Source organism: Eulemur rufifrons, chromosome 19, assembly GCF_041146395.1.
Source record: "Eulemur rufifrons isolate Redbay chromosome 19, OSU_ERuf_1, whole genome shotgun sequence".
NCBI classification, from domain to species: Eukaryota; Metazoa; Chordata; class Mammalia; order Primates; family Lemuridae; genus Eulemur; species Eulemur rufifrons.
Window position 1 is genome coordinate 60,028,266 of NC_091001.1, and position 12,922 is coordinate 60,041,187.

Below are 12,922 nucleotides of genomic sequence, written 5' to 3' on the forward strand. Positions count from 1 at the left end.
ATGGTGGAGCATGCCTGTAGTTCCAGCTACTCGGGAGGCTGAGACAGGAGGATCGCTTGAGCTTAGGAGTTTGAGGTTGCTGTGAGCTAGGCTGATGCCACGGCACTCACTCTAGCCTGGGCAACAGAGTGAGACTCTGTCTCAAAAAAAAAAAAAAATAAAATAAATAAAAAAAAATAAAATAAAAAAAATAAAGACATGGCTTTTGGACAATTAGTTCATTATTTGGAATAAAGTAATTTATCTCACATTGCATGCAAAAATAAACAGAAGATAGATTAAAAATTTTAATGTAAAAAAGAAAGCTCTAAAAATTGAAGAAAAACAGAATAATTTTTTAAAATAAAATAAATGAGAGATTTGAGTACCTAAAAATCAAAGCTTCTGCAGGGTGAAAGAAGTCAGTTAAAAGACAAATGAAAGACTGGGAGAAAATATTCATAATGTGTAATAGCATCCTACTCTCTGGTGTACACATAGCCTCTGTAGACCAGTGAGTAAAGCAGTCCAGTGGGAAACTGAACAAATTATTCAGACAAGAAGAAATACAAGTGGCTAATAAACTGAAGCTCAGAGGGAATCAGGGAAATGAAAGTTAGAATAGCAATGAGATAACTTTTTGGGGGGAGATGCCATATTTTATCTGTCTATCTATCAAAATTGTGCTGGCAAAATTGTGCTGGCAAAGGTGAGTGGAGTTAGAGTCTCTCAAGCTGTGTTATTAAGAATATAAACTGATACAATATAAATTTTTTGCAGGGCAATTTCATAATGCCTAGCTAAATTAAAAATACACAGTACCTTTGCCCCAGAATTTTTATGGAGATTTCTATCCCAGAGAAATATTGGCACACTTGATATAGAGAGACCCACTGTTTATAGGATAGTCTTTAAAGGGTGGGGGGGCGGGGAGAAGAGGCTGGATGTTTAACAGGAAAATGGTTGATGAAATCACAGTATAGTCATGCCTTTTGGCTACTATGTAGACTAACAAAAATGAGGTTCCATCTCCATGTACCAACCTAGATGAATGTTCATTATATACTGATAAGTGAAAACAGCAAGTGTGTATAAACCCATTTTTATAAAAAACCAAAAAGTAACACTAAACTCTGGGTGTGTGTGTGTTTGTACCCATATTAGGAACAAGTCTGGCAGGATAAGCACCTCATTCTCCTGTTGCCTCTGGGAGTAGAAACTGTGAAGAAAGATTTCTCCCATCTTTGTGCACTTCTTTATTATTTGTTTTGCTGTAAAGATGAAGTAATAAATTTTTTTTCATAACAAAAATGTTTAATACATACATACATATATATATATAACATTTCAAACATTGGATGGAGATTTCTCTAATCAGGTGCTAAAATCTAGAAGCCCAAAAGAAAACAACCATTAGATGTAATTACAGTTTAAATTTCAGTTCAGAAAACAAAAATCTCACAAGCAAAATTTAAAGAAAAGAAAACAAACTGAGGGAAGTTTGCAACACATGTCACAGAAAAAGGGCTCATTTCCTTAGTATATAAATAGCACTTACAACTGTAAGAAAACAATAAGCCATCCAATAGAGAAATTGCTAAATATATGAATAAGTAATTCACAGAGGAGAAAATTAAAATGAAGAATAAATATATGAAAACATGCTTAATCTCACCAGCAATTAAAAATGCTAATAAAAGTAAGTTTTTCTCAATTGAAAAAATTTTGCTCTAAAATATTGAATATATCCTTGTTTGGGAGGTTGTGGAGAAATTGCACATTTATGTATGATTTCTGGGAGTATTAATTAGTATAACATTTTGGCATAAAATTTGGAAATACTAATCATAACTTTAAGTGTATCTACTTGGATTTTAAAAGTTCACTTCTAAGGAGTTCAAGACCAGCCTGAGCAAAAGCGAGAGCCTGTCTCTACTAAAAATAGAAAGAAGTTATCTGGCCAACTAAAATATATATAGAAAAAAAATTAGCCGGGCATGGTGGCACATGCCTGTAGTCCCAGCTACTCGGGAGGCTGAGGCAGTAGGATTGCTTGAGCCCAGGAGTTTGAGATTGCTGTGAGCTAGGCTGATGCCACGGCACTCACTCTAGCCCGGGCAACAAAGTAAGATCCTGTCTCAAAAAAATAAATAAATAAATAAAATAAATAAATAAAAGTTCACTTCTAGGAATTTATCCTGTAACTGTACTTATACCATGTACATGTAAAATAATCCTTATTTTAAACATATACAAAATTAGAGAGAATAATATAATGAGCTAGATATAACTATCCCTCAACTTCAACTATCATTAACTCAGGAACAATCTTATTTCTTCTATGCTGCCATAATTTTTAGCAAATCTGAGACACCATATTATTTTACCCATAAGTATTTCAATATGTAGCTCTAAAAAAAAAGACACTCCTTTAAAAAACTTACCAACTATTAATACTATTATCACAACAAAAAATTGGCAATGATTCCTGAATATAATAAAATACCTCACCTGTTTTTCCATTTTTCAAATTCTCAAAAAAATGATTTTTTTTCTTTTTTTAGACATAGGGTCTTGCTCTGTCAGCAAGGCTGGAGTGCAGTGCCAGGATCATAGCTCACTGCAGCCGCAAACTCCTGTGCTCAAGTGATCCTCCTGCCTCAGCCTCCTGAGTAGCTGGGACAGCAGGTGTGTGCCACCACACTTGGCTAATTTTTCTTATCTTTTGTAGAGACATTGTCTCACTATGTTGGCCAGACTGTTCTCAAACTGCTGGCCTCAAGTGATCCTCCCACCTCAGCCTCCCAAAGTGCTGGGATTATGGGAGTGAACCACCATGCCCAGGCCATAAATAAGATTTTAAAAAATCATTTGTTCAAATTAGGATACATAGAGCTTCACTACAGCATTGTTTGTAAAAGTGAAAAAGTTGAATCAACCTATTCGCATAATGGAATCCTATGCAGTGGTTAAAAAGAATCAGGCAGTTCTAGAAAGATTTTCACAAATGTTTAAGTGAAAAAAGCAGTTGCAAAGAAAAATTCTACTTTTGTAATATATAACTTACATATTTATGTTTTCCAGTTAGTAGGTGAATTTTGGGAGGTAAATCTTGGGAGTGGAAGTGTATTAGGTAGGAGAAATGGGGATCTTTTTACTTTTACATAACATAGCAAAACAGCATGAATTGCTTTTATAATTAGAAAGATATTTTGGCCAGGCCTGATGGTTCATGCCTGTAATCCCAGCACTTCCAGAGGCCGAGGCAGGAGGATCACTTGAGGCCAGGAATTTTAGACCAACCTGAACAACATAGCAAACCCTGGTCTCTACAAAAAATAACAAAATTAGCTGGGCCTGGTGTCGTGCACCTGTAGTCCCAGCTACTTGGTAGGCTGAGACTAGAGGATCCCTTGAGCCCAGGAGTTTGAGGTTGCTGTGAGTTATGATGCCACCATTGCACTCTAGCCTGGGCAACAGAGCAAGACCTTGTCTTAAATAAACAAACAAACAAACAAACAAACTTTTTACTCCAGAAAACAAAAAACATCCTAAGCAAAATTAAAAGAGAAATTATAAACTAGAAAATTTGCAACATATATTGAAAGCTATGAGCTATTATTATCTGTAATACATAGAGTTTCTACAAAACAATAAGGGGATATTTGAAACTTAAACTGTTCAAAGGAAATGAATCAGTACATAGAAGAAATACAACTGATCAATAAACATTAAAAAAATGATCAACTTCACTAACCATCAAAGAAGTAGAAATTAAAATGCCAATGAGGCACTTTTATCACTGACAGATGTGAAAAGATACATAATGGCCAGTGTGGGGAGAGAGCAAAGGTGGGGATATAAATTACTAAACTTTTTCCGTTGAATCATTTGACAATATCTATCCACACGTGAAGTGTGAACTGTGCTGGCAAGATTTGGAGAAATAAGTACTTTCAGGCTTTGCTGATGGGAGTATAAATTGCTACCATCTCAGGGAGGGCAATTTGGCATTATCTTCCAAATTTCAAACACAGATACCATTTGACCCAGTAACCCACTTTTAGAAACTTCTCTGACAGATGTACCTACATATGTGGAAATGACTAAGGAACAAATTTATTACTGCACCATTATATATAGTAGCAACAGATAAGAAAAAACTAAATGTCCACCAAGGGGGCACCAGTTATGTAACATTCATTAAGGTCCATCTAGTTAATATAAATGAAATACTATGCATTTATGAAAAACAAAAAGTTCTTTACGTTCCAAGATATATTGGAAGAAAAAAATAATTAATAGAGCTGCACTGACTTGCATAAGCATAAACATTATCTGGCAGGACATATTAGAAAGTGATTAAAGGCTGCCTGTGAATCAGGTGGAAAGTGGGAGAGGTTTTTCATTGTATACTTTTAAAAAAGAGCGGTGGCCTGTGCCTGTAATCCCAGCTATGCAGGAGTTAGAGTCCAGTCTGGGCAACAGAGAGAGATGCCATCTGTTGATGTCTGGGGGAAAAAAAGACATTCTGATGAATTAATTCCCTATTTTACAATTAAGTGAAAAAAAGTTACAATTGTGTGTGTAAATCTTTTGAAGCAGCAATTACACTGCTAGAAATTTATCCCACAGAAATACTCAAAGACCCTTGCCTTGGGAGTTTACTTCACGGTATTTATATTAAGGAAAAACAACCCCAACCTACCTCCAGAGGCAAGGGGAAGGAGGCTTTCCCCAACCAAAGGAATACTTACTCTACAGTTAAGGGACAGTATGTATTGGTTCAGCTGAAAAGACGATCACTGCAAATTAAATTTTTTAAAAAGATAAATTGCAAAACAGCGTATGTAATGTGAGTATGCTTTTATTTTTATGTTTGTATAGGAGCTTGGAAAAATCGCCTGGAAGGACATACCGGAACTGGTAACCGGGACTGTTTCTGAGAGCCTTCCCCCGCTCCCAGGGTATGTGCGCGCATTTTCCTTCTGTTTTCTTTTTTAACGAGTGCGTATTACTTTTTTGAATTAAATCCTCTGCCTGTTTACATTGTAAATATGGCCCTTTGGGGTCCTCTGCCCAGCCCTGGCTCCCCGCAACTCCAGGGATGGGACCGCCGGAGGGAGCGGGGAGCGTCCGAAAGTCAATGCTTTCAGTAAAATACTGAAGAAACCGTGCCTTCAATTGCCCCCCTCCCCCGTTATTTTTAGCTCCAGCCGCAGGCTGCAGGCGTGTGAGTTGGGAGGGGCAGGGGTGCAGATTTATCGAGTTATTTCTGTCTACCCGCTGGCTGGCTTTGCGGTGGAACCTCGCGCCCAGCAGCCTCAGAAAGCCGGGAGACTTACTCTTGACCTTGTGAGCGGCCCTGCGCTTCCTGCGACCTCCTGTCTCAGCCCGGGCCTCTAAGCGGCCTTCCCTGCCCTGGCTAGCCAGCTACCAGTAAAAAACAACAAAAAGAAATTGAGGTTTTTCAGGTTTTGTATTTCAGCGATTCCCAAAATTGCGGATTGCACAAACGAAATTCCAAAAATATGATGTTTTCAACTGTATATTTTAATAACGATTCTATGTTCTGCCATCATCACCGCTTCATATAAGAAGGACATTGTAACGTCAAAAAATGAGTTAAACTCAGAACATATGTTCCTCCCGGAGAAGGGCGTTGCTCGCCTCATATCTACCGAAGAACGCGATGTTAACGATTTTTGTCTCATTTCTTTTATTCGAGTGCCTACTATGTGCTAAGAACGTATCTGTGGATATCGTGTGGATTTACCTGGCGGCGGTCACTTCCTAGGTGGTCCCCGCGTGGCAATGAGCGGACCAGGCCTCCGGGCACTCGCCTCGCTTGATCCCAGCTCCCAAGTCTCTCCCCCGCCGCCCTTGTTCCCGCTTCGGGTCCGGGTCAGGGTCCGCGGTTGTTCCTGGGAAGCTGCGTGCGGGCAGCCTCAGCCATAATCAGTGTGGAACACAGTAGGTGTGCATTGATGTTTGTGGAATGAATCGAAGTGCAAGAAAAGCCAAGGCCATGCGAGAGACGGTTCAAGGGGGAGCCGTAGCTTTTGCAGGCCCTCACTAGGACCTTACAGCGCACCTCTCCCGCCGCAGGCAGGCCCGGCTTTCCTGGGGCCGCCCATTCCTCAGCTGTGAAGGCCAGAACCAGGCCTGGCACCGGCCACTTCTGTCCACAGTGCTGGATGCCACCCGGGAGCATACCCGGCATCCGCCCGCAGCGACAGAACAGAGCCCTGGAGGCCCGAAACCCCAACCGCCCTCCCAGATGAAAGTGTGGGGAAGAACCAGGCACCTAGACCACCCTGGGTCCCCGGGATTCGTGGTCAGTCTCGCTCGGCCTCCGTGTCATCTATCAGAGCATCTCAAAGTGCTGTACCGAACCTGGGAGACGCACAGCCAGGTAACTGGCCACTGGCTTTCCAAGGAGAGTCAGACCAATCGTTATTTTATAGTAAACAAAGAGGAAATAAGCAAAATTCATAAGCTCCTCCTCTCCTGCGTTAAAATAGAAATCAAAGAAATTTAGGGAACAAGGAGGGAGCTTGGGGCCAGAGAGGTCACTGGGGAAATAGCGTCCGGCCAACCTGACTCAAAGACGCGCTCTCTCCCTACAGGTGGTGCGCAAAGACTTGAGTCCGCTGTGGTGACTGGCCCCAGGGTGCACGCCGTTGCCATCTCCTCCCTTTCCCGCAGCCCCAGGTACCCACTCACTGTCAGGGCTTCCGAAGAATTTGGTCTTCTTGCCCCGTGGAGTCACCCCGGGGCTACGTGGGAGTCCATCCCTGAGGATGTGTGTGTATGAGGGGGATGAGGTGGCAGTTCACGGGCTCCTGGGTCCACGTGGCCACACTGCGGACAGAAACAGCCTGAGAAGGGAAGGGGAGCCGTCTAACCCTCCCGCACGGCTCCCTGATAATGAAAACTGGGCGTATAAGACACAATAAGACAACACGGGGTTGCTGGTCTGCTTCTGTGAGCGGGGTGCGTGGTGGTGGGGATGGGTATATAAACGGAAAAGACAAAAGACCCAAATGAGAGGGCCCCAGATACACTGGCGATGGGAATGTGTGTCTCCTGCCCAAAACAAAGGAAAAGGAAAAATACAACATGAAATACCAAGCAAACCCAAGGAAATAAAAAAAGAAACCTAATATCTTCCACAGACCCTAAAACTAAAAAATAATAAAAACAAATATCAAAATCCCAAAGTGTGGTTTCCTGCCTGAGCCATTTAAACCTTTCCGCCTCTGCCTGGAGGTGCTGGGCTATACGTTCTATTAACAGGGTCAGATATTGAGACTAAGGCCCCGCTGTCCTTGTTAAACGCCTGCCCGGCAGGGCTAGGCCTGCGGCCTGGACCGAGTCTCCCAGAGGCTGCTGGAAATCCAAGTAGAAAGCGAGGGAACGCCGGCGGCGATGAACCCAGATTCGGCTGCTGGAGGGGACGTCTGTCGCCGCAGTAAGCTCCCAGCCAGAGCCCCGGAAGCCGCGGCCCCTAGTGTGGCTTCTCCAGACGCCTCTCGCCTCTCGGGGAGCGAGGCCACGCCAGGTGCACGCCATTGTGCTTGTGTACGTGTTCGGACGTGAGTGTTTCTGGATCGCGGGTCTTAGCTGCCCGCGATTCTCCGAGAGCCCAGACCCCACGCAGGTCCAGCCCCACGCCCACGGCGGGAATTGCCCAGACGGAGCCAGATTCCGGCCCTTCTCTTCTCGCGTCCCCTCGCGGCCCCCAGCCATCAGCGCATCCGGCAAGCTCCCAGGTGAAAGCGTTTTCGCTGGTGAGGGGAGGTGGGTGCAGGGAGACACTCCTGCAAGCGCTCCCGCAGTTCTACTGGCCTCCAGCTTCCAAGCACGGGGTGGGGAGGGTGCATCTCGAATGGGGTTTCGAGACTCGCACGGACGCCTCCCAGCCCCGAGAGGCCTCTTCGGGTGGCAGGGAAGGAAGCCGCGCATTGTCTGTAAAAGTTGCTGGATCGGGTGACTCTGACGGACAGACATTCCAGGCTCTATCAATATTGTTGAATTCGCGTCCCGATTAATTTGGGAAACACGTAGTCACGTCTATGTGGAGGTGCAAGCGTGGATTTCGTAGAGAGTTTTGGGTTCGGTTTGTCCACCTCTTTTGTCTGCCGTGATCCCGGCTCCACCGAAAAGGCCATTGCATGGCCACTGCACTGCATTTAGAGGCGGCCTGTTCTTCGGTTGCCTCCAGCCCGTGGTTGGCGCGCCCTTTCCAAGCATAAAACAAAAGAGTCCCCCTATCCCCACCCCTCACTGGGCAAGGGCCTGTGCTCGAGGAAGTGTGGGGCGGCCTTCTCCGAGTTATGGTTGGGTGGAAGCCTTGCTGTATCCGCGACTAGGTGTGCCGGGTGCCTCTTGTGGGATTGTGGGTCCACGCCTGTCATCTCTGTAGCTGTTTGTGCCGGTATGTGAAGTGAAGTAGCCTTCATTTTGAGGGTATGCAGCATGTTGGCCTCCCTGGCTCCCTACCCTGTATTCACAGAGGCAGCCAGAAGCCTGAGCCCTTGGCTGGGGAAGGGTCCCACCAAGGAGATTGGGGAGGGCCACACTGTGTGGTCTGCACAGTGGTGCCAGTTTTCTTTTTCCATCAGTGGGTGTTCACCTTCCAACGCAGCCCAGCCCCTAGGCCCAGAGCCAGGAGGAAGGGGGAAAGAGTGAGTTGGGAGAGGCATCTGCCAACCAAGGTCCACTGCTCCTCCTGCCAAAAGTGGTTTGTGAGTCACCTCAGAGATACCCACTTCCTTTCTTCCTTCAACAAATATTTATGGAGATCCTGTTGGGTTGTTTGCAATTTTACAGACATCATCTCTGATCCTTAGCAAGCCCTTCAGGTAAGGCCTATGGGCCCCTTAGTACAGACAAGGAAACAGAGACAAAGAAACTGGTTCAGGTTTAAAAGGCATAGGGCTATTATAGGGCTAAACCAACTTTGCTTAACTCTGGAGCCCAAGCTCTCCCCCCAATCCCCTATGTCAAAGGACTCCCTCAACAGATCTGCTCCCCTGGGGTAGGCCCTCTGTTGGGCAGTAGAAAATGAAAAGGAGGCAGGACACAGGAGTGGGGCAGTTTCTCAGAAAGGCCTCACCCCAACATCAACACAGGGCTGTAAGGGGAAATGCCTCCGTTCCATGTTTTAGTGACTTCCTTCCAAGGTACTTTGGGAGGATGTGTTCTCAGAGGTCAAGGGCAAAATGTACTAAGGGCCTCTGGGAGGAGGAACATTCATTCTGGGCCCAAGGCACACTTCACAGGACTTTCCTTCACCAGTGCCAACTTGTTTCATTGATCAGAGCCTCTGCCCTGAGCCATGGTGGGGCTGCAAGTGACGCAGGTGACCTAGCTAGGAGAGATTAGTGGTAAATGATGTCCTGAGCATTTCAGACCTGTAATAACCTCTTCATCATTAAATAGGGAAGGGCAGAGGGATTTGCAAGGGTGCCCCATTTGCCTTTTATTTCTGTTAGGCACATAAATATATCCCCTATGCTCTATATCTAATATTTCTATTATGTTTTTACAAATGTAATGGCATTGGGGTGTGTGTGTATACATTTATAAAAGTACACCCCTTAAAGATGCACACAGGCTGCCCCAGAAAGAGTGGGGGTCCATCTCTGCCTGGCTGTGGATTGCTCCCAGCTTGGGTGGCCCCACCTCACAGGGTGGCTCCTGCTTTCTATGCGTTTACACCAGGGGGCCATTTAATTGACGTCTGTACACAAAATTTATTTGTTCTACATACAAGGTTAGTGGAGTGGAGGGGATGGTAGGTGAGCACGGAACTCACAATTGCCCTGGCAGAAGGAAATGCCCACCTACAGGTGGAGTGTGAGATGATGAGTGTCACAGGCAGGGACTTTGGAGGTCTTACCCTGGGAGTGTGTGGGCACAGGGGACTGATTTCACTGTCTCTGAAAACCTTACATGTTTCCTTAAGGAAACCAAGCTGGCTGCTTACCCTTCGCACCTAGGACAACCCACAGTCTAAAGAATGAAATCTAATTTAATCCCAGGTGCCCAACAGGTCCACACACCTGCTGGAATTCCTGTAGTGTAGGCCTTAGCAGCCAACTACGGGTGGCAGTAAACCCCTACACTCTCAGTGACCACATCTGGTGCCAGAAGTGTTTCCCAAAGCTAGGGTCCCTGTGTCTGTGTTCAAGACAGTCATCGCTTTCATACTGGGCTGCCTCCATGGTCTGCTCTAGCCATGTCCCCATACTCAGAGCCACCCACATCCAGCCGCTGCAGGGAGGTTGTGCCCAAGCCGCCCGAGGTGTCCCAGTCGGCTGGTGGGTAGCCGAGTCAGATCAGACAGATTCGGGATCCCAGCGCTGGAGCGACCAAGAGCTGGTTCCCTTTCCCCAGGCGCAGGCTGAAGAAATCAGCTCTGGCCCGCCGCGTCCAGAGGCCCCGCGGCTCTCCGGACAGGCGCTCGTGAAGAAGAGACTGGGAAGAGGCAGCGAAAGGAAGACAGGGGAGGGAGCGGAAGAAGGAGCTGGGGCGAGCCGTTACCGCCAGTAGCTTCTTCTGGCTCTGGGTCTCCGGGTGCGGGGGCTTCGGGATGGCGGGGGCAACGGACTTCGGGCCCTGGCCTGGGGTTGACCTGAGGGCAAGACCTCCGAGTCCCCTTTCTCCTCCCAAATTGCCGGACGAGGCCCGGATCAAGTGAAAGCTGAGCCCTCGGCTTGGCTTGAGGCTGATGTTGGGGGCCTGGGGAGCCTCGGCCTCGCGGCAAGGAGGCCAGACAGAGCTGGGTAGTCCGGCGCAGTCCAGATCGAGGGGACTTGCAGGGAGAGGGTGCTGGGAAGGTGCGTTTGGCGGAGAAAGATGGCCGGGAGAGGAGGGCGAGGGGCAAGGGAGAAAGGGGAGAACGCGAAAGGCCAGGCCGCGGGAAGGCGGCGCCGAGAGCCGACTGGGCCCTGGCGCCGCGAGGAAGTGGACACCGAGAGAGTGAAGCACAAGCGGGTGAGTGCCGCACACGCCACCCTCCGCGTCCCTTGCCCTCTTCCGGGAGCAACCCGTACGAGTCCGGATTATTGGCGATGGGAAACAAGGCTGGGCAGGAGGCGGGGAAGCACCCTGGTGGCCAAGCAGAGCCCGGCCCTTTTCCTCACTCAGTTGCCGACGCTGGTCCCTTCACGTCCTGTCCCCGAGGAGCGCGCGTGACGTTCTCCGAACTTGCCCTGAGGGTCGCGGGGCGACGACCCGGCTCTCAGCATCCCACACCCCCTAGTTCTGCTCCCCCCACAGTAGGCGGCCAGGGTGGGCCTAGGGTGAGGGGACGAGCCCGAGAGGCTGAGAAATGCAAGGCGGAGAAACCGGGACCTCTTCGGTCCCATTCGCCGCTTTGTCCCCTGCACTCAGCTCAATGTCCAGCACACAATAGACGCTCAAAATAATATTTGCTGAATGAATGAAAGATGAATGAATGAATATATGAATTGGGAGGATGGAGGATGCAAGAAGGTCGGAGGCCTCCCGTATGAATAGGGTGGGGGTCCAGTGGATCAGGGCCACGGGCTGTCGCCTTACCTCGCACCAGGATGCGGCGGCAGTGGTCCGCCTCGCCCGGCCCGGGCTGCCCGTCGCTGTCCGCGCCGCTCTCCCTGGAGCCCGCGGGGCTGGAGGCCAAGGTCCGGGTAACCTCCGTTGGGCTGCGGCCACCCCCCTCAACTCGAAAGTCCTCCGCTCCGCCGCGGTCCCCGCCGCGCCCACCGCCGCCACCAGACTCCGCCCGGCGCGCGGGGCCGCGGTCGCGCTCGGCGCCCCCATCGCCCATGCCTACCGCCACTGCCGCTTTCCCTACCGCCCAGCCAGCCCAGGCTGGCCAAGCGCGCGGCTCCCCGCCCCTCGGGGACCCCGCCGGACTCCTCCTCCTCCGGCCCCGCCCCCGCCCCCGCTCGGCTGCTCCTCCCCTCCCTGCTGATTGGGCGGGAGCCAGAGTTCCAGTACTCCGGGCCGCGCGGGGGCTCTGCGCCAGGGGGAGAGTGGAGGAGAAGGGGGAGCGGTGGCCCCACTCCATCCCTAGTCTAGCTCTGCTCTGAGCCTGGCCAAGGGAGACTAGGGCGGCTCTGGGCCACTGAGGAACGCCTACGCCCTCTCCTAAAGTTTATTAACCTCTCCTCCTCACCACCATTTTCCTAGCCTACTCATTCATCTCCCCACTCCCTTCGTCCCCAGGGAAGCGCAGCCTCCAGCAGGATCAATAATCAAAAGTACGCAAGGAAGGCGATCACGGCGAGATCTAGCAGAGAACAAGGTTGGCCTTGCTCTCGGGCGCTTGGTGGGGCGGGGTGGGGTGGCTGGAAGCTGGGGCGCAGTGAGCCAACCCCTAGATTCATGCCGATACCCAAACTCATGAACACAGACCGGAGGCCCCTCCCGGCCCTCGTGGGAGAGCAAAGCCGGGTGTGGGTAAATGAGCCTAGGAGAGTGAGGCACGGAGACTGACTCACCCGCATTCCCGGGTGGCGGAGGGGAGGGGGAGAAAAACAGACGGACAGAGTGCGAGTCCGGGAGCCGAGACGGTCGAGAATGAGGCTGAGACCTCAGTAGGCAGCAAACTGCTGTGTCCCCAGCAGCTCTGACGCTGGCACAGGGAACTGCGTCACGAAACAGGTATAGAAGGTAATAGGGATTCTCTTGTGTTTCCCTCAGCTGAGCTTCTCCCGCGCTTGTCCCTCCTCTCCAGGTCTGTCTTCTCTAGACTGAGGACAAAGGGAGGAGGTGAGCGCGGATGGAAGTGAAGCGGGATCAGCCTGTGAGGAGCTGAGCAGGTGGGGTCCCTGGGCATAGCGCTGGGCCCTCCGGCGTCTGGGATGTCCAGCATTTTCTGGAGAGGCCAGCCCTTGCCCGAGTCTGGTGTCTCTGGACAGCTCCAGGAGGGGCCAGGCCCAGATTTCCC

At 49.2% G+C, this 12,922-nt stretch overlaps 1 protein-coding gene across 1 annotated transcript in view; it reads right to left on the bottom strand.

Moving 5' to 3' along the window:
* VAX2 (ventral anterior homeobox 2) overlaps positions 1-11,843 on the bottom strand; it is a 30,087-nt gene extending 18,244 nt beyond the window's left edge. The window contains exon 1 of the mRNA XM_069495201.1: positions 11,551-11,843. Coding sequence (XP_069351302.1) covers positions 11,551-11,797 — 247 coding nt within the window. The 5' untranslated portion in view covers positions 11,798-11,843. The remainder of the gene's footprint in view (positions 1-11,550) is intronic.
* Between the last annotated feature and the right edge of the window lie 1,079 nt (positions 11,844-12,922).